The sequence below is a fragment of the Pteronotus mesoamericanus genome, unplaced genomic scaffold (genome assembly GCF_021234165.1).
Source record: "Pteronotus mesoamericanus isolate MK-2021 breed Mesoamerican mustached bat unplaced genomic scaffold, CSHL_Meso_final scaffold_1186, whole genome shotgun sequence".
Lineage (NCBI taxonomy): Eukaryota > Metazoa > Chordata > Mammalia > Chiroptera > Mormoopidae > Pteronotus > Pteronotus mesoamericanus.
In genome coordinates this window covers 13,007,981-13,029,074 of record NW_026555302.1, presented here as the reverse complement: position 1 = coordinate 13,029,074, position 21,094 = coordinate 13,007,981, and the positions used below count along the sequence as shown (strand labels likewise).

General features: G+C 47.5%; 2 protein-coding genes across 2 annotated transcripts in view; one reads left to right on the top strand and one right to left on the bottom strand.

Moving 5' to 3' along the window:
• Positions 1-1,109: 1,109 nt before the first annotated feature.
• On the bottom strand, positions 1,110-3,442 carry METTL18 (methyltransferase 18, RPL3 N3(tau)-histidine). Its single transcript, XM_054587796.1, has 2 exons — positions 3,241-3,442; positions 1,110-2,426 (listed from the first exon to the last, which is right to left on the bottom strand). Exon 2 carries the CDS (start codon positions 2,223-2,225, stop codon positions 1,110-1,112), a length of 1,116 nt encoding a protein of 371 aa, XP_054443771.1. The 5' UTR covers positions 2,226-2,426; positions 3,241-3,442.
• A 74-nt stretch (positions 3,443-3,516) lies between these two features.
• FIRRM (FIGNL1 interacting regulator of recombination and mitosis) overlaps positions 3,517-21,094 on the top strand; it is a 33,945-nt gene continuing 16,367 nt past the window's right edge. Inside the window, exons 1-9 of the mRNA XM_054587794.1 lie at positions 3,517-3,682; positions 7,350-7,389; positions 8,493-8,581; positions 10,244-10,348; positions 10,803-10,943; positions 11,657-11,822; positions 13,237-13,321; positions 15,094-15,232; positions 18,180-18,260. Of these exons, the coding sequence (XP_054443769.1) occupies positions 3,572-3,682; positions 7,350-7,389; positions 8,493-8,581; positions 10,244-10,348; positions 10,803-10,943; positions 11,657-11,822; positions 13,237-13,321; positions 15,094-15,232; positions 18,180-18,260 (957 nt within the window). The 5' untranslated portion in view covers positions 3,517-3,571. The remainder of the gene's footprint in view (positions 3,683-7,349; positions 7,390-8,492; positions 8,582-10,243; positions 10,349-10,802; positions 10,944-11,656; positions 11,823-13,236; positions 13,322-15,093; positions 15,233-18,179; positions 18,261-21,094) is intronic.

Sequence of the window (21,094 nt, the reverse complement as noted above, 5' to 3'; positions counted from 1 at the left end):
AGCCGTTAGAAGAAAGCTTTTATCGCAACTGCGCAAGACGCGCTCTTCTTCATCCCTAATGACCTGAAATGCCAGAGCGTCCAGGAAGGACAACTTAGAAACCCCGAGCTGGAGGTGGAGGGGGACAGTGTGTGAGGCGGAGCATCGGGGCTAGTGCGGGGCGGGGCCGGGCCTGGAAGTTACTGGTTTCCCCAAATTCTGAACGGGGAAGGCACAAACCTATATATATTTTTTTATCCTCACCCGATTACATGCCTATTGATTTTAGGGAAGGGGGAAGGCAGGGAGAGAGGGAGAAAAGCATCGATCTAGTAGCCTCCCACATGCGCCCTGACTGAGGATCAAAACTGCAACCCAGGCATGCGCCCCGACTGGGAATCCAGCCCACGACTTTCGGCGGATGGGGCAACACCCGGCCGACTGAGCCACACTGGCCAGGCCACACCTAATTTTTAAGAGAAGTGGTCAAGGCTTCCTATTTGATCGAGAAAACAGGATGACTATTATGAGAGTTCTTGGAAATAATAATTTCCCTTTATATATAGGGACCGTGTGGAAGGAACCATGATAAATGCTTGACATTAACTATTATTATTTAAAAGAACTCAGGGAGCTGCTATTACTATAAACCCTGCCTTACAGATGGGGAAACTGAATTCTAGCCCAAGGCATTGGCCTCCGAAGCTCATCCTCATAACACACGTGTGCCCCTTGGAATAACTGAGTTCCTAACGGTTGGCGTGGGGTGTGCTATAACCCTTTACCTGTAAAATGGAGACATTAGCTATAACCCAACCATCACCTGAACCGGAACCGAATGCAGGGCTGTTACGAAGTGTTAGTATGTGCACAGCTCCTCTGCCCTGCATGAAGTAAGTCCTGAATGAATGGCGATCATTATTAAAATGAGGATGAACTATACCTCGTAAGCGTATGCATATTAAGCAGGATGCTATACAAAGTACCTAGTTAACAGACATCCCGCAAGTATATTTCATTGAATCCTAATTTCAGGGAAAAAAATAGCAAAGCAGAAATATTAAACACTCAAAACAAGTTTTCAGTTATTCTGTTTATTCCACTCGGTTCATGTCACTCTGTGGATGATGTTAACTAGGGTACTTAAAAGTCATTCCAATGAGGAATCTTTTTAGTCCTTCATCAATTATTTCAAGTGTTCTAGTCTCAAATACATTCCTTTCTTCTACAAACTTCTGAAAGAGGTGGATACCTCCACCTACACCAAAATAATGTGCTTTGCTCGCCAAAAGCACCTGCCCATTTTTATCTAACAGCCTAAGGAATGTTTGGTGCAAAGAATCATAATAATCTGGGTTGTAAATGGTTTCTGAGGTGAGAATGAGATCATATTTTTCAAAGACTTTTTCACTGGTTAGTACAAGCTTACAAAACTCAGACCACTCTCCAGAAAAGAACCGGCATTTACACAGTTCTTGTGCTACTTTTGATTTCCTGCATCTTTTCAAATCTGGTTCGTCTCCATCATATGCCTCATCCTCCAGAGTGGAGTTAGCGGCTACGTTAGGTAAGGTTACTTCATCAATCACCATACTGTTATAATCTTGAAAATGGACTTCTTTGGCCCCTCCCTTGAGTGCAGTTATACCCAGCAGCCCCGATCCACAGCCAAGATCCAACACTTTTTTCCCAGCAAATTTCACTGGGGCCTTTGTGAAATAAGCCAGGAGGTCAAAGGTACATTCCCAGATTTTTAAGCCTCCTTCGTAAACACCTGTAATCAGATCAGAGTGAGAGGAAAAGCTTTTTGAAACTATGTTTTCCCCGGGAAAGTTCTCTTTCAACAAGATGGTTTTCACAACCTGCATGTTAACCTGCTGAAGGCCTGGTAACGTTTCTAGGACTTTATTTTCCATCACTTCCTTTACATCCTTAGGCACAGCATGCTCTTTCGCAGGTCTCAAGCCGGGCTGTTTTCCATGAGGCTCCAAGTTACCTGACCGGCTGGTTGCATTGACGGAGCTGTCTGTGTCCTGAGGGTGAGCTGCATTTCCCTCCGGCTCCCGTGCCCACAAGGGGTCCGCAGGGAGGTCACACTGTTCTCTAGAACAGCCTGTGTCCCCGTGTTTACCATTTTGACTTTCTGAAGACTCTTTTGAGGAATTCGGGGTCAAAGCTCCATCTCCAAGGGGTGTTGATTCATCTTCCAGGTGGTCCTCTATAGTGAAATTAAATTGAAAGGTCATCCTCACACAATCCTCCACTTCGAAGGAAGTCTCCTCAGCTTCTGAATAGGACTGATGACAGGAACATAACAAACCTGTCTCCCTTATTCAAGCAGCTTCGTTTGGGTCAATATCTCTTTAGCTGCTTATACACAGTTACAAATATTTAAAGATGTTTCTGAATGACTTCTTAGAGGTCTTTGCTTTTCTTTCAGTTGAACTCTGGAGAAGAAATAAAATTGTTATTGAAAAGCAAAATGACGCATGCCCTCCTAACATTAACCGGTAACCCCGGCCCTCCATCCAGCAGCTTTTTCTGCAGAAGTTGCGACGGAGACATGCAGACATGGAAGCACACCCACCCTCAGGGGCGGAAAGCTGGAGAAGAGATGAAGAGTAAAACCAAGTGAAAGAACGACAGCAGCAACAACTAGAAATAAAAATGTAAAGTCCAAAATTTGGGGGCAGGAAATGACAAGCGTGGCTCCTTGGTGTCTGTCACCCACCACGGTCCTGCCCAAACACAGGAGCTGCTAAGGCGCCGCACCGCTTCAATCTGTTCCTGATTCAAGACGGATCCAAGTTAATCTTGGTAAGTGGGTAGCCCTGTAAAAACTCACACGGGTCTGCTTTGGTGCAAGTTCCCCCAACTGACCTCACGACATTTCGAGGAGACTAGCAGCCCCAAGTGGATGGGACTGGCGTGCTTCTGGAGTAATCAGTAAGGGTCGGTTTGGTGGCAGAACAAACACAAAATAAGGGTACTGAACGTTTGGAGACACCCGTGAAAGTGGAAGCAACTGTACCGAGATTCTTCTCTGTATCTGCGGAGCTAAATCTGCTTCGAATCGCACAGTTCTGGCAGGTGGGGTCTGTATTCCCATTACACAAGAGGTACAAGGCAGGGCCACATGGCTAAGTGGGTAGGAACGTGCCCTTTGTACCCGCCGCAGGTCTCGGGCACACCCCACCCGAGATGTGCAACCTCAAAGCCCCTTGGTATCGAGGGTGGGAACTGGGGACGTCCGGCCCTCACCTCCCTAATGCGCCTCGATGTAACGTTGACAGCGATCCAGACCTGGGGACGCACGCAGCCCAGCCAGCTTCCCGCTCCCGGCGTAGAGAAAGCCGACTTCGGGCCGGACGCTCGGGACTGAGAGCCCGCACCAGCGAGTCGAGTCCTCCGCGGGCCAGATAAGCCCGCTTTTTCCCACAACCGCGCGCGGCCCAGGCCCAGCAAGGAACGCAGCCCGCTCCCTCTCTATGGTTCTGGCGCCGGCGTAGAGCTCGCAAGGCCCGCCGGGACGGCGGCGTTTCCGGTCGTGGCGGTGGCGGGACTGTTTTGAAGCTGGCTCCCGGGCGAAAGCATGTCGCAGGAGCGCGCCGTCGCGACGAGCGCAGTTCCCCTGGAGGAATTGAGTAGCTGGCCGGAGGACCTGTGCCGCCGGGAACTGCCGACTGTCCTGCCTCGGCTCGTCATATCCTTGGCTGTCGCTGGCCCCTGGAGAGGGGCGTGCGGCCGGTGTCGCGCTTCTCTCCTGGGCCCGGTCACACCCGCCGCCGGGACGTGCTGTCTTCCGCGGCCTGAGCCCTCTCGGCTCTTTGTTGGCGAGCGAGGTGGAGCGGCGAGGGGACGGGGGGCGAGCGGGGACCGTGCCCGGTGTTGGGATTGCAAGGGCTCGCACGGGCGCCCTCCTCCATGATTGCGGCAGGGGAAGTGGCGTTCTCGCCCGTTCTTCTGCCTTGGAGTTGTTCTATACTTGTCATATGCAATTAAGTATACATACTTCTGCACAGGAGAGCCGAGGAGGCAAGGACTCGAACCCAAGCAGTAAAGCGAACCCGGAGCTTAAGCTGGGCGGGGTGGAGAGACGCTCTTAGCTCTTACCTCTAAGGTGGGTGGTGGATGTGAGTAATGCCTTCTCCCGTATCGTGAGGATTGTAGACAGAGTTCTGCCGCGGTGCCAGGTGTGTAAACGACCTTAAAGTGTCCTTCCCTTCTCCCATCTCTCTCTCTCTTTTTAAATTGCTGATTAGGAGTTGCTGACTTTTTTATTGGTTCCATCTGCTGGGGTTGAGTGGCCGATGCCTCAGCTGTCCAGGTGCAGACCATTCTTTAGTAGTTTCGTGCCTTTGCGATTGTAAATGTGCCTGGAGCCCTAGCCTTTCATGTGAAGAGGTAATTTTTTTTTTATGCCTTTGCGCTCACCTTCAACGAAAGAAAAAATGGCCTTCACTTGAGAGACTGTCAGCACTGCACAAATAATTTTTACAGTTGAAGCCAAATACAAATGTGACCGCCCCATATGTGTCATTCGCCATAGAGCAGTCCTGCTGGGTAGGAAAGCCCTTCCTTTGTTAGTGGAGCAGACGTGGAGCCGCCATTCTCAAGCATTTTGACTTGGGAAACAAAATAACTGTCCACCTGAAACACATTTCCTGGGTCCCTAACATGTGTGGGTCAGGCGGCGTGGCAGGCTTTGGAGTAACGAAAGTGAGGAACATGGTTCTTCCTCTTCCCCTCCAGCTTATAGGGGGGCTTCAGAAATTGAAAGTCAGCATTCCCACCAGGTTTTGCACCTCACATTTAACACTGAGAAGGACTCAAACCTGTTCTTCCCGCAGTTTTCTTCCTTGAAAAAGAGCAGGTCTTCCAATTATGTAATTTTGTTTAAAGTCGTTTCTTTATAAAGTAGGAACCTAACTCTTGTTTATGTCAGTAAGGCTTTGGAAAAATTGGTTTTGTTACACATCGTGTTGCTCTAAGTCTTAGAACCTATGGACAAGGTTAAGTGAGGACTTAGGGTAAATGGTTTCACACATTGTGAATCCTCACATCAATCAGCAAGTGTCTGCTGTCTCTGATTTCAAACCGTATCTTGAATCCATCACTTATCTCCATCCCCAGTTGCTACCACTGTTCCAAACCCTGGAGTTTCATGTCTTATACAGAGAGGGGCCCCAAATAAAATTCGTCCGAATTATCTTCTGGAGGGGGAGCCCCTTGTAGTACTTCCCCCACTAGGTGAGTGTTCTAGGACCCCAGCTACGCACCTGATGGTGTGAGAGGCTGCCTCTGCTCCGCTGGGAGTGGGGGCGGGGGGAGGTTTTTTTTTTTTTTTTGAAGACTCTGTGTTTGCCCATTGGATGATGGGTGATTTACAAGCACACCTGCCCACAGCCAGCTGAGTGTTTAGCAGTTTTTGACTAAAAATGGCATCACCTCTGCCCCGCCCTCCCTATTCTCCCAACCTTGCTTTGAGTGACTGAATAAAAAAACTCCTCCAAGGGAAACTTTTGCGGACGTGGGAGAGGTGAAACAAAAAATGGCAGAAGCACCAAAAGGCGTCAGAATCAACGGGTTCAAAACTGTTTTGAGCCGTGGAAAAAAACATCTTGATAGGTGTATTGCGTCAGATGGAGAGTACTTTGAAGGTGACCGAAGTTTAAACATGTAAAAATAAATATGCAATTTTTAATAAATTCCAGGGTTATTTTTTGACTCCCCCCTGGTAATCGATTCTCGAGAAGTAGTTCAGAGTGAAAGACTGCGTGTCATGTCCTTTTTAAATTCTCCCGCCCCTCCAGTGCTTTGCAGTGTATCAGAATGAAAATCCAGCCCTGCCCCTTTCCTGCCTCGCTGGTTGTGTTCTGCTCCGCCCACAGGCAGCTGAGGCTGGGGAGCCTCTGATCACAGGCGCAGGCTGGTTGGTTCCCCAGCTGTTGGCGCAGCCGGTGTACGTCTTGACCTGCTGTCACCCCATGTGGCTCTTTTCAGAGCCCTCAGTTTTAGGTGGTTCCCCCAAACCCAGTCTGCAACACTTCGGTCACTTTGTCCTGTGGGGTTTTCTAAAGAGGACTTTGTCATTAACAGAAATCATCTCGTTAACTTTCCACCTTCCCCCACCACACAGGTTCCTAAAGACAGGAGCTGTGTTTTCCCCGTGCATCCTGGCACCTGCGGCAGGGCCTGGTACGCACTAAGCGCTGAGTAAAGGGCTAAAAGTACTGTGCTTTTTAAATGCCTGGAAGTCTCACTAGATATTTTCAACAAATTAAAGTTTGCAATAAATCCACTGTTGCATCGCTGACACAATTATTTTCATGTTTTGCATTTTACATGTTACTTCCCAGTTTTTGCCTGCATGTCTTCATAATCATAATTACGCTTAATTTTTAAAGAGACTAGAATTTTTTTGACCTTTGCTGAAATTTTCCCTTAAGGCAAATTATGTCCTGCCAGACTCAAGATTAACGACTGTAGCTCATTTTGAATGCTGCTGCAAAAATATACTCATTATACTCATTATAGGAAATGTGCAACATTCAGAGTGCAGAAGAAAACCGGCCCTGGCCAGGTGGCTCGGTTGGAGCATCATCCCATGTACCAGAAGGTGGTAGGTTCAGTCCCTGGTCAGGGCACGTGACCTGGGCTGTGGGTTTGATCCCAGGTTGGCGCATACAGGAGGCAACCAACTGATGTTTCTTTAAGATTAGTGAACATTTCCTAGGGTGAGAATTTAAAAAAAAAAAAAATTTATTTTTATTAGTGTGATGGGGTTATGGCATATTCATTTTTCTTGTTGACACATTCTTTAATGGTTTTTACATTGTAACATTTCTAGCAATTCTTGATGGTATATAAGTATGTGTTTTATAATGTGATTACTGTTAGGATAATTTACTATGACATTTTTTGTAAGCTCCTGCTGTGTGCAGAAGCATTGCAGTCTGATAAGGTCGGTAAGAAAGGTATGCAAATAATATGAAAAGAAGAAAGTGATGAGTGACTTAAGACAGATACAAATAAAGTACTGTACAAATGCGAAGCAGGGAGAAATTGCTTTCCTGCGTTAGGAACCAGAAGTCCGTGGTTTACTGTAGCACACTGTTTGTCATCTGTCAGCAATATTTTACGGCTACACATAGCTCGAAAAGGCAATTTTGAAAATATTTCTGTAAAGTATTTTCGTAATACTGTTTGTTTACCTGATAGCATTAACTTTATAGCAGCAAAATCACACCGATAATTGGAGTCCGATTTCAGTCTCCTGTGGATCATGGCTTACACCTCAAGAATGGCCCCCTTAAATTTATTGTCAGTACTGAGCCTCCTATTACTATGGTTTTCCTTAATTATCTTACTCCATGTATCAACATTCCGACAGTTGGACTGAGCATATTCGTAAGTATCTTAATTGTATGATTTATTGTGATGTTATGATCTGAGTCATACTTACCTCAGTACAGTTTTGTATTCCCTTGAAATTGAATCTTTTCCTTTGGTGGTACAGCTTCTATAACCTTCAGTTGCTTAAAATGCCCAAACTCCTAATTACAATACAGTACTTAGTTTTAAATTCTGTTTTCAGGAGTAGCGATGTGCTCTGTTTAATAATGCGTGTGTAAGCACAGTGTGATTTTTAAATGGCAGCTGCTAAACCGCGGTTAAGCCTGTGTGAAATGCCTGCTGCTCCCAGCCGCTCTCGTGAGAAGCAGCATTTAGGAAATAGTGCCAAGGTTGCAGAAAGCTGGTTATGTTGGTGAGGACGCATTTGTCATTGGGAGAAAATTGACTTTGTCATCTTGACCTGTCTTCAGCGCTCTTAACTTGGCGTGACTGACTTGGCCAGGAGGCAGAGAACAAAGACTAGACTGCAGAGGTTACATTTATTTTAGTTAGAATGGTTATGGAATATTTGTTTATAATTTTGAATCTCTGTTGCCTGTTGAAGTTTAATTTTTATAAGAAACAATTATTTTTTATCTTGAGTATGAACTATACATACTCATAGAAAATTTGAAACAGAAAAGCAGAAGACTATAAAACACCCATGGATCTGAAATGGTTAAGATTTTAATGTAGAACATTCTCATCTCATTTCTGTACATTCCTGCCAGATTGTCTGTTACTCCTTGTATGTACATTTTAATATATGTTAAAGTTGGGGTGCTATTTTTGGACCTTTTTGTTTAATTTTGAAGTGCTATAAACATTTTTTCATGGTTTTAAATTATCACTCAGAATCATTTTAACTGATCACAGATCCTATTCAATAAAGATAACCATATCCATTAACTGGCCCTCAAATACTGGACGTACTTCCCCTTTTTTTGCTATTATTTCAGTTAATTAATAGTTTCTCTGCATAGGTGGTAGCTTTTGAAACTGCACAATGCTTTCTGTCTTTGGCGCTTATATACTCTGACATTTGCAAAGAGCAATGATCTTTGGTGCCTGGCATGACTTAACATTCCTACAAAGTGTGTTACTGTTTTGCTTTGTAGAAATTCTGAAAATCACTGTAGAACTGTTTTTACCTCATATGAACCACCTGACATTGGAACAGACTTTCTTTTCACAAGTGCTGCCAAAGGTATAGTAGTGTTATCTTCTTAATAATGTGCAGGTTACAAAGGCTCTTAAAATCTAACACCTGCTTTAGAGCATTCTTAATTGTGGTTCTTTTTTTAATGTATCACATTTATCACACAAAGTAGTAGAAAAGGGATCTCGTGTGAGAATGTGGTGGTGGTAGAGTAGTTAGGTGATTAAAAGCTATTGTTTTCCGATAGTGTGGGTCCTTTACTAACTGAATTTAAATTATTTGTAGTTAATTTTAAGGGCTCTTGTATTTTAATGCTGTTAAGTGAAAATTTGGGTTGGGTGGTAGAGTTAGCAAGTCCCTTTGTTGTGCCTTTCCTGTAGAGTTTATTAGTAATTGTTAAATGACATTGTCTGGAGAAGTGGACCCAAGGTTTATTAAAGAAGTCTTAGGATAAAAGACGCTGGAATACCGATAAAATCAAGTAACTAAGAGAAAGCATTACATTTACAGACTGTATTACTTTTTAGACATATACTTTTTGTCTGAAAAGCAGTCTTTTTCTTTAATTGAGAGAAGCAAAGGTACTTTGGTGCCACAGTGGAACATGCACTTAAAATAACTTCTTGCCTTATTGGAATGGATTTCTTGGAAACTCAGCTTTGAAGCAGAGGCTCCTCAGAATCCCTTTTACTCCCATTCCCTTGATTACCCTCTGTTGGAAAAGCTGCTCAGAGCCCGTGCGCGGCCACCAGGAGAGGCGTGGCAGCCTCAGGTGGAAACCGGGTGCTGAGCACCAGCAGGCGTGGGAGACGCAGGGTCCTCTTTCATCACCCGCGGTGGCTCACTGTGCGCCTGTTACTGCGATGTGCGCGTCATTTAAATTGTCTAGAAAGATCCTAGTAGTAAGGTCTTAAGGTGGCTCACTTTTCACAGGTGAAAAACTTAGGTCTGAGGTCGCACACTGTGCCTTCGTCCCAGGAACTGGGTTTGGAGTTGGTTGAAGAGGCCAACTGGTTAGAACACAAGTGAGTAGGAGATTGAGCACAAATTCTCCAGCTGAGCAGAAATTACGCTTGTGACTGGGTGCCTGTGTGAATTGATTAAGACCATCATCTTTTAACCCTCACCCAAGGATATTTTTATTGATTATTAGAGTGAGAGGAAGGAGCAGGGGAGAGAAAGGGCGAGAAACATTGGTTGGTCGCCTCCCAAGCCGTAGCCTTTCTGTGTGCGGGATGATGCCCCGAGCAGCCGGGCCGCCGGGCCGGGGCAAGGCCCTCACCTTTCTTGTGTGAGGGGTGGCACTTAGGTTTGCGATGTCACCGAAAAAATGGACTTTGAATGATTTTTTAAATTCCTGTTATTAGATTCAAACCGCAGAAATGGAAAACAAGTCTGTTTCTGTCTGAGGTCTGTTTAAAAAGAGATTATACTCTAGAGTCGCTGTAGATAGGGTGGGGCAGGGTAGGTCTACAGCTGTTCATATGGAAAATAGTACAGTAATCAACAAATACTAATGCAAGAATAAGCTGTTCCACATAACTGTAAACCTGCTTTTGCCCCACCCTGTATGTTATACATATAACAGTATATATTTTAAACTAAATTAGGTGTAATTGTCAAGCTAGACAAATAAAAATCATCTAATTTTTTAAAAGATATCTTTTCTAGTGATTTCTATTCCTACTATAATCTGCTTTGTATTTACAGACTGTGAAATTATTTGATGATATGATGTGTGAGTTAACCAGTCAAGCCAAAGAACTGTCAAGCCAAAATTTAGAAATCCAGAGCACTCTAAGGAACATTTTACAAGTAAGTCCAACGTATCAGAAAAGGATAGACAGAGGGAGCTCGAAGAGCACGGGAGTTTTTATACTGACATCATTGAGGCTTGTATTCTTCATGTAACAGCCCCGTGCTGGAATCACATATGTAGAATGAGAGGCAGGGATACGGAAACAGGAATTCCGAACTTGTACAATTTGGTGCTGAGCGTACTTCCAGACTCATAAAGGATGACAGGTAATGGAGATAGCAGGCCCTACCTGTCATTTCAAAGTACCTGGGCAGAAAGACAGCCGTATTTTTTGACATGTGGGTTAGGATTCCAACTTTTCTTTCTCTTTAACCAAGTGGCTCCTTGGTTGTTCCGATAGACTGAACAGAGAGTCCATTTTGTTCACTGCTCCATCTCTAGCACCCAGCCTGTCAGTTTTTAGTTGCACAAAAAATATGTTCTGAGTGAACTTTCTTTCCTTGTTTTCAGACAATGGTGCAGGTCTTAGGAGCTCTTACAGGGTGTGTTCAGCACGTCTGTGCCACACAGGAGCCCGTTGTTCTAGAAAACATTCAGAGCCTCCCTTCCTCGGTCCTGCACGTGATCAGAAGCACCTTTGTGCACTGCAAGGTGAGTGAGTCGTCCAGGCGCACACTGAACCCCTGGAACCCAAGGGCAAAGGGGCTGAGTAAAAGAGGGTGTGTACGTAAGAATACACATTGTAGCCTGTGTTATTGGAATAGACTTTGCCACAGAACTAAAAGCATGTATGTAAATATTTTTAAGTATGGTTACAAAGAAGTAATAAAAAGTGGGCTTTTGCCTTCTGTTTGTTTTATCCTGTTTCCTCTCTACCAAGAAAGAAGTGATAGAATTTGTGTTGCGTCACAGGGACCCTGAAATAGCTCTGCCGCGATGTCGGTAAAACGGATGAACTCTGTAAGGGCCAGGTCCCTGCGAGGGGCTCTGCAGCCTTGTGCGGCTCCTCTGCGTCCCTGAGGCGGCTTGAAGGCGCTCACGCCGCGGGCCGCTTTGAGGTTGCTGTTCGTTGGCTGCTGCTCCTCTGGTGGTAGGGGCCGTGTGGTCGCGCCCCTGGCCCAGGGCGCTCATCTCCCTTTCGGTGCTGTCCTCGCGCGCTCTCAGAAGTCACCTCGTTTGGTACAAGCTTGCCTCTCTTGAAGGACACTGTGCTTAACAGATGTTCACTAAACCTTTGTTTCATGTACAAATATGTGATTCAGTGAAAAGCATAAAATTTGTGGTCTTTGATAGTATGAGTGAAAGTGAATTTGGCTTTTGAGCTTTCTATGATTTTTTTTTTTTTCTCTCATTTGTTGGAGCAGAACAGTGAGTCTGTCTATTCTGGGCGTGTGCACCTCATCTCAGACCTTCTCCAGGCTCTTTTCAAGGAGGCCTATTCTCTTCAAAAGCAGCTCATGGAACTGCTGGACGCGGTCGACGCGGCCCCTGCAGGCGGTGGGGACGGCGGCGCTGGGAACATGGTGGTGGGTGAGTTGGGGAGAGGTGCGGGCGCCGCCTGCAGGTCGCGCGGATCAGCGGTTTGACCCAGCGTTGTGTCTGCTGACCCGGGACACCTTACGTGTGAGAAGTAAATCCTACCGGGTAAACACTTAACCTTTTAAATTTAGGACTTAAAATTGATGTTTGATGCCTTACCATTGGCTTTGTATATTCAGACGATGTTCACAGTAGGTGATTTCCCCGGCAGTGGTTAACGAGAGCCTGGGACCGCACACCCTCTGCAGAGCTCCAGGCGCGCGGCTGGGGGCTGTGGGCGTCTTCAGCCGCGGCTCGCAGTACGAGAGGCGGTTTGCAGGTCCCTCTCGGAACACATATAATTACAGATGTGTGTGCGTGTGTGCCCATATGTGTGTGCACATTGATTAACTCTACATGAAACAGTACCCACCTTACGTGTGATAGACCCTGTTGCATTCTATTTAAGTTTTAAAGAATCGGCTGCCCTTACCAGCGGGCCGTGGCCCTGAGTTTGGAGAGCAGTTTAGGGGCGAAGGGAGCAGCCTTGCTTCACTGTGAAGTGGAAGTCGGTTTGGGGCAGCGCATCGGGTGCCTTTCTCTCTGTAGCAAACCACCCCAAACTCTAGTGGATTAAAACAGCCACCATTTTAGTGACTCATGGGTCCGTGAGTCAGTGGCTTGTGCCCGGCTCTGCCAGGACAGCCGTCTCCATTCCACGTGGCGCAGTGGCTCGCCCACGGTGTGGTCAGCAACCTCGCCTGCACCGGGCCGTCGGAGCGGGCAGAAGCACTGAGCTGGCTGTGCGTAGCGATCACCCTGCAGGCTGGCTGGGCTCTGTCCCCCGTGCGGCCTCAGGGTTCCCAGGAGCAGCAAGAAAGGGCAAGCCCCGCCTTTCAAGTCTCTGCCTGCCTTGCAGCTGTCACTGTCCTGCGGACCGAAGCAGACCATTGGCTAAGCCCAGCGTCTGTGCGGAAGGGCTCTGCCCAAGAGCGCGGAGGCAGAGGGAAGTTACTGTGGCCATTTTTATAAGTAATCCGCCGCAGACGGGGGAAGCCTTAAGTGAGAACTGCGCAAATTAGTTCTAATTCTTCCTCGTTAAATTTTCTTGCCTCAGGTTCTTTTCATCATTCTAGAGTAGAATTCTACATAGAGAATATTTCAGTTATAATAGGGTACACCTTTATTCCACTCACATTGTAGTTTTATTTAGGTCGTAGGGTAGGTGTAAACTTCAGAAGTTTATTTTCCATAGTTTATAAAAACCTTAAAAGTGTACCACTTTTTCAGTAATTATTTTGACATAATTTTTACCAGCTGTGTTACTTGTTTTATCAAATGTCAAATTGTTCAGTAGACGCTTTTAAATATAGGCAAAACGAATGATATTTGAATGTTTTAAGTATTCTGTTATCTTTCTTTGTAGTTATTCACTCATTGTTGGATATCTGCTCTGTTATTTCCAGTATGGACCACGCATTTCACGCCAATACTTGGAAATTTATAATTAAGTAAGTTTTTTGTTTCTAATTTTTGTAACTTTCCATATCTCAAACTGTAATTATTTGTGTTAGTTCGCATTTTAAACACTCCCTGTAGGCATATATAACCTTCGTTGACCCTGCTCTGATGACCTAGATAACCCTGCACGTAGTCCCAAAACAGACTGGACTTCACCCTGCTGCCTCCAGAATTAACAGAAGTTTTCCCTAGTAGCTAGGGAGTTGGAACTCATGGACTGTGGTTCTGAACTGGCCTCGAATCACTTGGCTGCCGCTGCTGCTGCTTAAGAGACTATTATGGATCCTGTTTCCAGGCTAAGATACATTAATAATTACAATTAGAGCCGAATGTAATTCCTTCCTTATAAGCCTTTGAGTTGTTCAACTTTAATTCTTTTACGAAGTGACTTTAACTGGAGTATTATGCAGGGTCTCTAGGGAGAGCATCCACGGTGCTCGTCAGGTTCTTGGGTGCAGGAGGAGGTGCAGTTGAGATGTGAAAATGGTTAAGAACCTCCATTTCATGTACACGCCTAAAACATTGAAGGTCCGTGTTCTAGTCCTGAGCTCATTCAGTGGCCGACAGGTAACAGCGCGGCGGTCAGGGCGTTAGCGCGGGCCGTGCTGCGTGCTGCTTGGGTCTCTTCTGGAATAACTCACGCTCCTCAGCGCTTGGGCACCTTGGTAGACCTCCCTGAACTTGGCTCGCTCATCCGGGGCCAGGCCTGGTAGCAGGGCGCTTCTGTGGCGGGGTCACAGCGCGAGCTTATCCGAGTGAAACGCTTAGGAGGCGGTGTGGCGCGGAGTGAATGCTCAACAAATTAGCTGTGTCACCGCCAGCCCCCCGCCAGCATCGCTGATATCCCCCCCACTGTCACCACCGTCACCCCCACCGTCACCATCACCATTGTCCCCACCGTCGCCGTCACCAGTGTCCCCACCGCCATCGTCACCAGTGTCCCCACCGTCACCATCACCATCGTCCCCACCCCCACCGTCGCCGTCACCAGTGTCCCCACCGTCGCCGTCACCATCGTCCCCACCCCCACCGCCATCGTCACCAATGTCTTCCATTCTCAGCCCCTTCCAATTCACTTCCTACTCGCCGTTCAGACGGAGCTTCTAAAAATTGTAATCAGATAATGTCACTCAACGGCTTCGGGTCCACCCCAGTTTACCAAGAGCGACGACCTAACAACCCTCTCGGGGCTCTGCCTTCTGCAGCAGCCAGTCTCCGCTGCTCGCTCCCTGCCCTTAGTTCCTGGAATGTACGGAGCCCTCCTGTCCCGGAACCTTGTCACAGCCTCTGCCTCTGCCAGGGGGCTCCTTGTCCTGTGTACCCTGCTAATGCCGGCGGGCCTTTGAGTTCTCAGCTCAAGTGCCGCATCTCCATGGTAGCGTCCTTGGTGTCCTCACCCTAAGAATGAGCTGGATCAGGTCCGTCCGTGGTAGCACGCTGGCCTTTTCCATCTTCACATCGATCGCAGCCACACTCCCCCTGTGCCCCGCGTGGGTCCCGTGCCCGTGCGGACAGGCCGGAGGCGGTGCCTCCCTTCCCCTCTCTACTCCCCAGGCCGGCAAAGGGACCAGCATGTTTTACGCAGAGAATTAAAAAAACAGTAACTTAAAAGTACCGTAGCTGCTTCATAGGTAAGGGCATCGCATCCTGTGTCATGTCTCGTGTGTGCACTGAGTTTTTACACGTTCCTGCATCCTATTTTCATGGCCCAAAGGTACCTGACATGATACTTGTGACTGCTCTTTGCTTTGTCATCACTTAGGCAGAGCCTTAAGCACCAGTCGGTTGTAAAGAGCCAGCTGAAGCACAGAGACATCATCGCCAGCCTGTGTGAGGACACACTCTGCTCCTTCCAGGCCTGCCTGCAGCTCGCGGAGCAGGTGGCCCCGGCAGGGGCTCAGGTACGCACGCTTCCGCGGCGCCTGTCCGCTCCGGCGACTCTGGGGCTCCGGAGTCGCGTGTGTCGCTGTACTGCTCGCTGTGCCTCGGATCGTCGCGTTTTTGTCTGTTTTCAGTCTGTGAGGTGGAATTACAGCCCATAGTTCCTCTTCACCCAGGACGTTGCCTTAGACGCCTGGCTGCTCTCACTCCCCTTGCAGCACCTGTCGCTCCTCCGTGGGTGCTGACTGGTCGGTCAGGGCCTCCGCACCGTCTTTCCTTCTCTGCCCTGAGACAAAGTCTGATGTGTTAGCCCCGTATTTATTTGCACACCCAGCCTTCTCTTCACCGGCCCAGGGCAGCCTGCAGTCCCGCAAGATACAACTCTGTGTGTGTGTGTCTCTTCTAAAATCCATGTGAACTTGCATTTATTTGGATTTCAGAGAGTTACACAGTGTTGGATTGGCATCCCATTTATGAACCATTGTATTCTAAAAATTTATTTCTAATATGCTTTCTGAGAATTGTTCATTTTCCTATGACAGTGTTATACATAGAGCCTTTTGTTCTCAGACTTGCCCTTTAAATTTTATTTAACTCATAAAGCCCTAAATTACAGGATTAATAGTACTCAAGACCTGACAGATACATATTTCAATGGGAATTAGGGCAAACGTTTCTTCCTGGAGGAACCGCAGCACGCTCCCCCTGCTGTAGACCTGCAGGCCGCCCGGGGAACACCTTCCTGCCTGCGTCCTCCCGCCGGGCGCCCAGAGGGCGGGGGAAGGAGGGTCCCCCGGTCCTGACCGCCGGGGGTGGCCACGGGGCAGGGGTGGTCTGGGGAGGCAGGTGTCGGCTGAGGGCGGAGGTTTGGAAGGCAGTTCTGGGGCTGCTGAGGGGGCGAGGGGGCAGCTCGGGAAGGGACTGGCCCCTCCCTCTTCTCTTTTTCTCTTGTCCACCCCTCACACCCCTTCTCTCTCCCCCTTGTATTCCTGGCGTCCCCACTGCCTGCACTTTCTGGCTTCCCCTGACCTCGCCGAGAGGAGAGGCGGCAGGGTGGGCACCGTGCCAGGCAGGGGTCGTTTGCCCTCCGCTCTCTTCTGACTCTGTGCCCCCGGCCCCAGCCCCCTCTCCCCCCAGCCCCCGCTCGCTTTCCCTGACGCCACAGCGCCAGCCAGTCGGTGCTGGGAGGGGGAGGCGGGGCAGAGGCCCCTGCCGCGAGGGAGGGAGGGGCAGGTCCAGCGGGCACCTGGCCAGGGTGGCTGTTTGTACCAGGTGTACAAGTTCAACTCTTACCACCTGTTTGCAGGTGAAAATCCGAGAATTTACGTGGTAAATTTTCCTAACTTCCAAGCAGACTTCCAGGTTTTTCCTAATTTGTGAACATTTGGGACTGAACTTTGTCCATCTCTCTTCGCTGTCCCTTGGCGGAAGTGGAGCTTTGCCCTGGTGCATGGTTTCTCTGTTCTTTACTTTAAATACTGATCAGCAGCGCCCTTTTTCTGTTCACTGTTGATATTTGTGGAATCAAAGTTTTCCAAGTACTAGGGTTTTCACCTTGTTTTCAAAAATCTTTAAATCCACTAGATTTAATTAGTCATGTGCTATTAATAGAAGGGTTAAGTGTCTGTCATTCCCTGTATTTATTTACCGGGCTGCTGTAGCAGATGCCCACAAACGAGGGGGCTTAAGTGAAGTGACAGACATCCACTCCAGTCCCTGGGGTCGCAGTCTGACGCGCGTCAGCAGGGCCTTGTTCTCTGAGCGTCCAGGGGAGCCTGTGCTCCGTGCCCGTGGCTCCGCTCCTGGTGCGGTGGGCGTTCTCTGGAACCCTGGCCTCTGCCTCCCTCGTCACGCGTGGAGTCTCCTGTGTCTTCACACCATCTTCACACCAGTCGATCGGGTCAGGGCGCATCCCGCTCCCGCATGGCCTCGCCTCAGCGCCTTGCCTCCGCCGTGGCCCTACTCCCATGTACAGTCACATTCTGAGGTGCGAGGGTTAGGGGTTCAGCATGTTCCTGGGGGGCGTTGTTCAGTCCATAACAGCCAGAAAGAGTGAGGCGGCATTCATTCTCGGTTAGGTCTTGAGCGTGCTTTCGAAATGGTAGGCTTTTTAGCGCGCTCTCTTGTTTCTCTTTTCTGTCCCTCCTGCCATCAGCATGTCTTTTGTCCACCCGTGACCTAGTTTTTCTATGAAGATAGGGACGTTTATTTGGAAGGCTCTTTAGTACAAATTGAACGTCCTCTGTAATTCCTACTTTTGTTTATACATTGCTTTTAGAAATTTGTATTCTGAAAATAAACATGCTTTCCTAATTATTGCCCGCACTGAGCTTTATTGCCTGCTGCATTTAGTTCTTAATCAGTATTATTCCTGTTTCGTTTAAAGGGAGGAAGCAGGGGCACTGTCTTCTGAAACACGGAGTTAGGGCCCCCCTGGGCTATGCCCCAGCCCCTGTGCGGGGCAGCGGCTGCTGCGTTCTGCCCACAGAGCTCAGGACCCACGGCGGGGCCGGCTGCCTGCCCTGCACTTGCTTTTTGAAAATGTCAAGATAGAAGCAACTGGTTATTTTCTGTAAACTGCCTTATGCCTTTTGTCTATTTTATATGTCATTCTTTTATTGGTTTGTAAGACTCTCTTGACCCTCTGTTCATCTGCATATAGCACAGAACAATAAGGCATTTAAATTCCTTTCACCTTTAGATCAGCCCAGAAGGTTCACCTTTTTTGCTATTGTATATTAAGATTTATTTTCAGTAACATGGAGTTTAAGTTTTTTGAAGTACCTCTATCATCATGTGGTGTTTGTATTGCTCCTAACAGTTCAGTGTAGAATTGTGTTTTCTTGGAAAATGTTTCCACTCTTCAGTGTTTATTAAGAGACCTTTTTAGAAAATGTTCTCTCATTTACAAATTAAGCTAATTTCATATTCTTTTATTTATTATGCCTTCTTCCGTTTTTGAAACAGGATAATGCTGATTACAGATTATTTCAAAAAACACTCAAATTGTGTCGTTTCTTTGCCAATTCTCTTCTGCACTATACTAAGGTAAGGCTTATTTTTTTTGTATGAATGTGAATAAATTATGAATTATCATGTTTTTATCATTCTTGCCAAGAGCAATCTTTTGGAGTTGTCAAGAATTTATTTTTTTAGGTTATTTGTTTATTTTTTTTGGTTTAGTATTGTTAATTGTTAAATACTGAGCATCTGCTATTATTTAAGTGGTGACCATTATTGTTATTTGTTCAGTCATCTAAAAAAGTTACGTCGTGTAAACATAAAAAATGATTTCTGTAAGCTCAAATCAATTTTCAGAAGATAATTCAATTTGTCTTCAAATACTGTGTATGAATTATTTCTACCATATTCCTAAATTAGGTTTTTAAAGTTTAAATGTTCAAATCTTTAAAACTGCATGGTAAGTGTAAGGACGCCTGCATGTTCGGGAGTCTTCAGGAGGGCAGTGCTGGCGGAGGGCCGGTGACTAGAATGGCTGGGTGGTCCAGGCAGGTGATTTTTATTCGGGGGGATGGGCAGAGAGTGCTTACAGCAGTGGGTGAAAGAAACCGCATGAGAAATAGATGTTAGTGATTTAAAAAAAAAAGGTGGGGCACATTAATTAGTTTTTGAGGAAAAGGTAGGCTCCCCGGTGCCTGTCGGTCGTGGTCGGAGTGCGGTCGGAGGCTGGCACTCTGGCGGCTCTGCGCGCCGGTGGCTCCAGGGCCGCCTGCCTCGGGCCCGTGGCCGCTGCCGCTGGCTCCTGCCGGCGGCTCTCACCGCGTCCCCTGGGCTGCAGGGTCCCAGCGCTGAGGGCTCTGCACGGGTAGCTACCCGTCTGATGGTTGCCTGGCACGTAGGAGGTGGACTTGCTCTCAATTACGCCATTATTAAAAAAATACAAACTTTTTTCCAAGCATAGCTGACATAGACTATGATACTAGTTTCAAAGGTGCAGCATAGCGATCTGACATTTATGTAACTTAAGAAGGGATCGCCCCAGTAAGCGTGGCCCACATCTGACGCCAGGCCAGGCACGGTTATTACAGTGTTGCTGACTGTATCCCCTCTGCTGTACTTTACAGCCCGTGACTACTTTTGTAAGTGCCAGTTTGTGTTTAATTCCTTCCCATTTCAACCGTCCCACCAACCCCTCCCATCTGACAGCCGTCAGCGTGTCCTTGGTACCTGCGAGTCTGTTTCTTTGTAGGTGGTTCGTTTACTTTGATTTTTAGATTCCACGTGTAAGTAAAGCCACATGGCGTTTGTCTTCCTCTGTCTGATTCATCTCACCCAGCACGGCGGGCTCTAAGCCGCCCGCGCTGTCGCAGGTAGCAGGACCCCGTGGCCGAGCTGTCCTCCGATGTGGGTGCGCACCGAGGCTTCCTCTGCGCACGTGTTGCGGGCACCGGGCTGCTCCCGTGACGCGGCTGCTGTGAGCGACGCTGCAGCGCACAGAGGGCGGCGGCATCCTTTCGCGGTTGTGTGTTTGGTTTCAATAGGTGAATGCGCAGCTACAGAATAGCTGGGTCACATAGTTCTATTTTTAATTTTTTGAGGCACCTCCATACTGTTTTCCATAGGAGGCGCATGAACGTACAATTCCGCCAACAGTGTACAAGGTTTCCTTTTACTCCGTGTCGTCGCCAACACTTGTTTGCTGATTTATTGATGATGGTCATTCTGACGGGTGCGAGGTAGTATCTCATTGCGGTTTTAATTTGCATTTCCCCAAGGGTTAGTATGGTTGACCATCTTTTCAAGTGTCTGTTGGTCATCTCTTGGCCTCTTGGGATTAGAAATGTCTCTTCAGGTTCTCTGCCCATTTTTTAATTAGTTTATTTATTTTATTGTTGGCGTTCTGTTGTATGAGTTCCTTATATAATTTGGATATTAACCGCTTACTGGATGTGTCATTGGCAAATATTGTCTCCTACTCAGTGGGTTGTCTTGATTTTGTTGTGTATGGTTTCTTTTGTTGTGCAAAAAACTTTTAGTTTAATACAGTCCCATTTGTTTATTTTTCCTTTTGTTTCCATTGTCCAAGGAGATCCAGTAAAATACTGGTTAGAATGATGTCAAAAGAGTTTATTAATGCCTGTGTTTGCTCACAGGAGTTTTATGGTTTCAGGTCTTATATTTAAGTGATTAATCCCCTTTGAGTTTATTTTCGTATGTGATGTAAGAAAGTCCCTGGCCCTAGCACCTGCTGGTGGGCTGCTGCCTCTGCCCCGGTTTCCAGACCTACTGAGTCCGTGCGCGAGTGAGCCTGTGCGTGGCCCCTTCAAGGGGGCGCCTTGGCCTCCAGCCGCCTCTTTCTCTCGCGGGTACAGTTCCCTCTGGTCTGTACCCGGGTGTCACAGGGTTCCCCTCTTTCAGGCGTCGGCATCCTGGGATAGGGAGCCCGGTGTGGAGCTGGGACCCCTCGCCCCTCTTGGGGGACCTCACAGCCGAGATGTCCCTCCTGGTACTGACCACCACGAGGGGGCGTGGGACCTGCCAGTTGCATCGCTGCCCCTGCCAGCCTCCTCGTGGCTCTTCTTTAGGTCCTTCCTTCTAGGAGACGAGTTCAGCTAGGCTTTAGGCCAGTCCTGCTGATGCTCTTTCCCAGTTTAGTTGTAATTTTGAGCTTGTCGCAAGAGGGGGTGGCAGTGTTTACCTACTCTGCCCTCTTGACTGGAAGCCCCCATTAGGCCATTTTTCTAATCAGTTCTTTTCTACAGGGGAATTTTTAATTTTTAACAATTAATCATCAACCTTTTTTCTGTGTCCTCACAATAAAAAGACTTCTTTTTGTGCTCTGAGAGGTAGCTTGCCTCAGAGCGGCAGCACCGCACCCGAAGCCCAGCCTTGTTGGCGCCCGGCAGTGTGGCTTGTCCGCG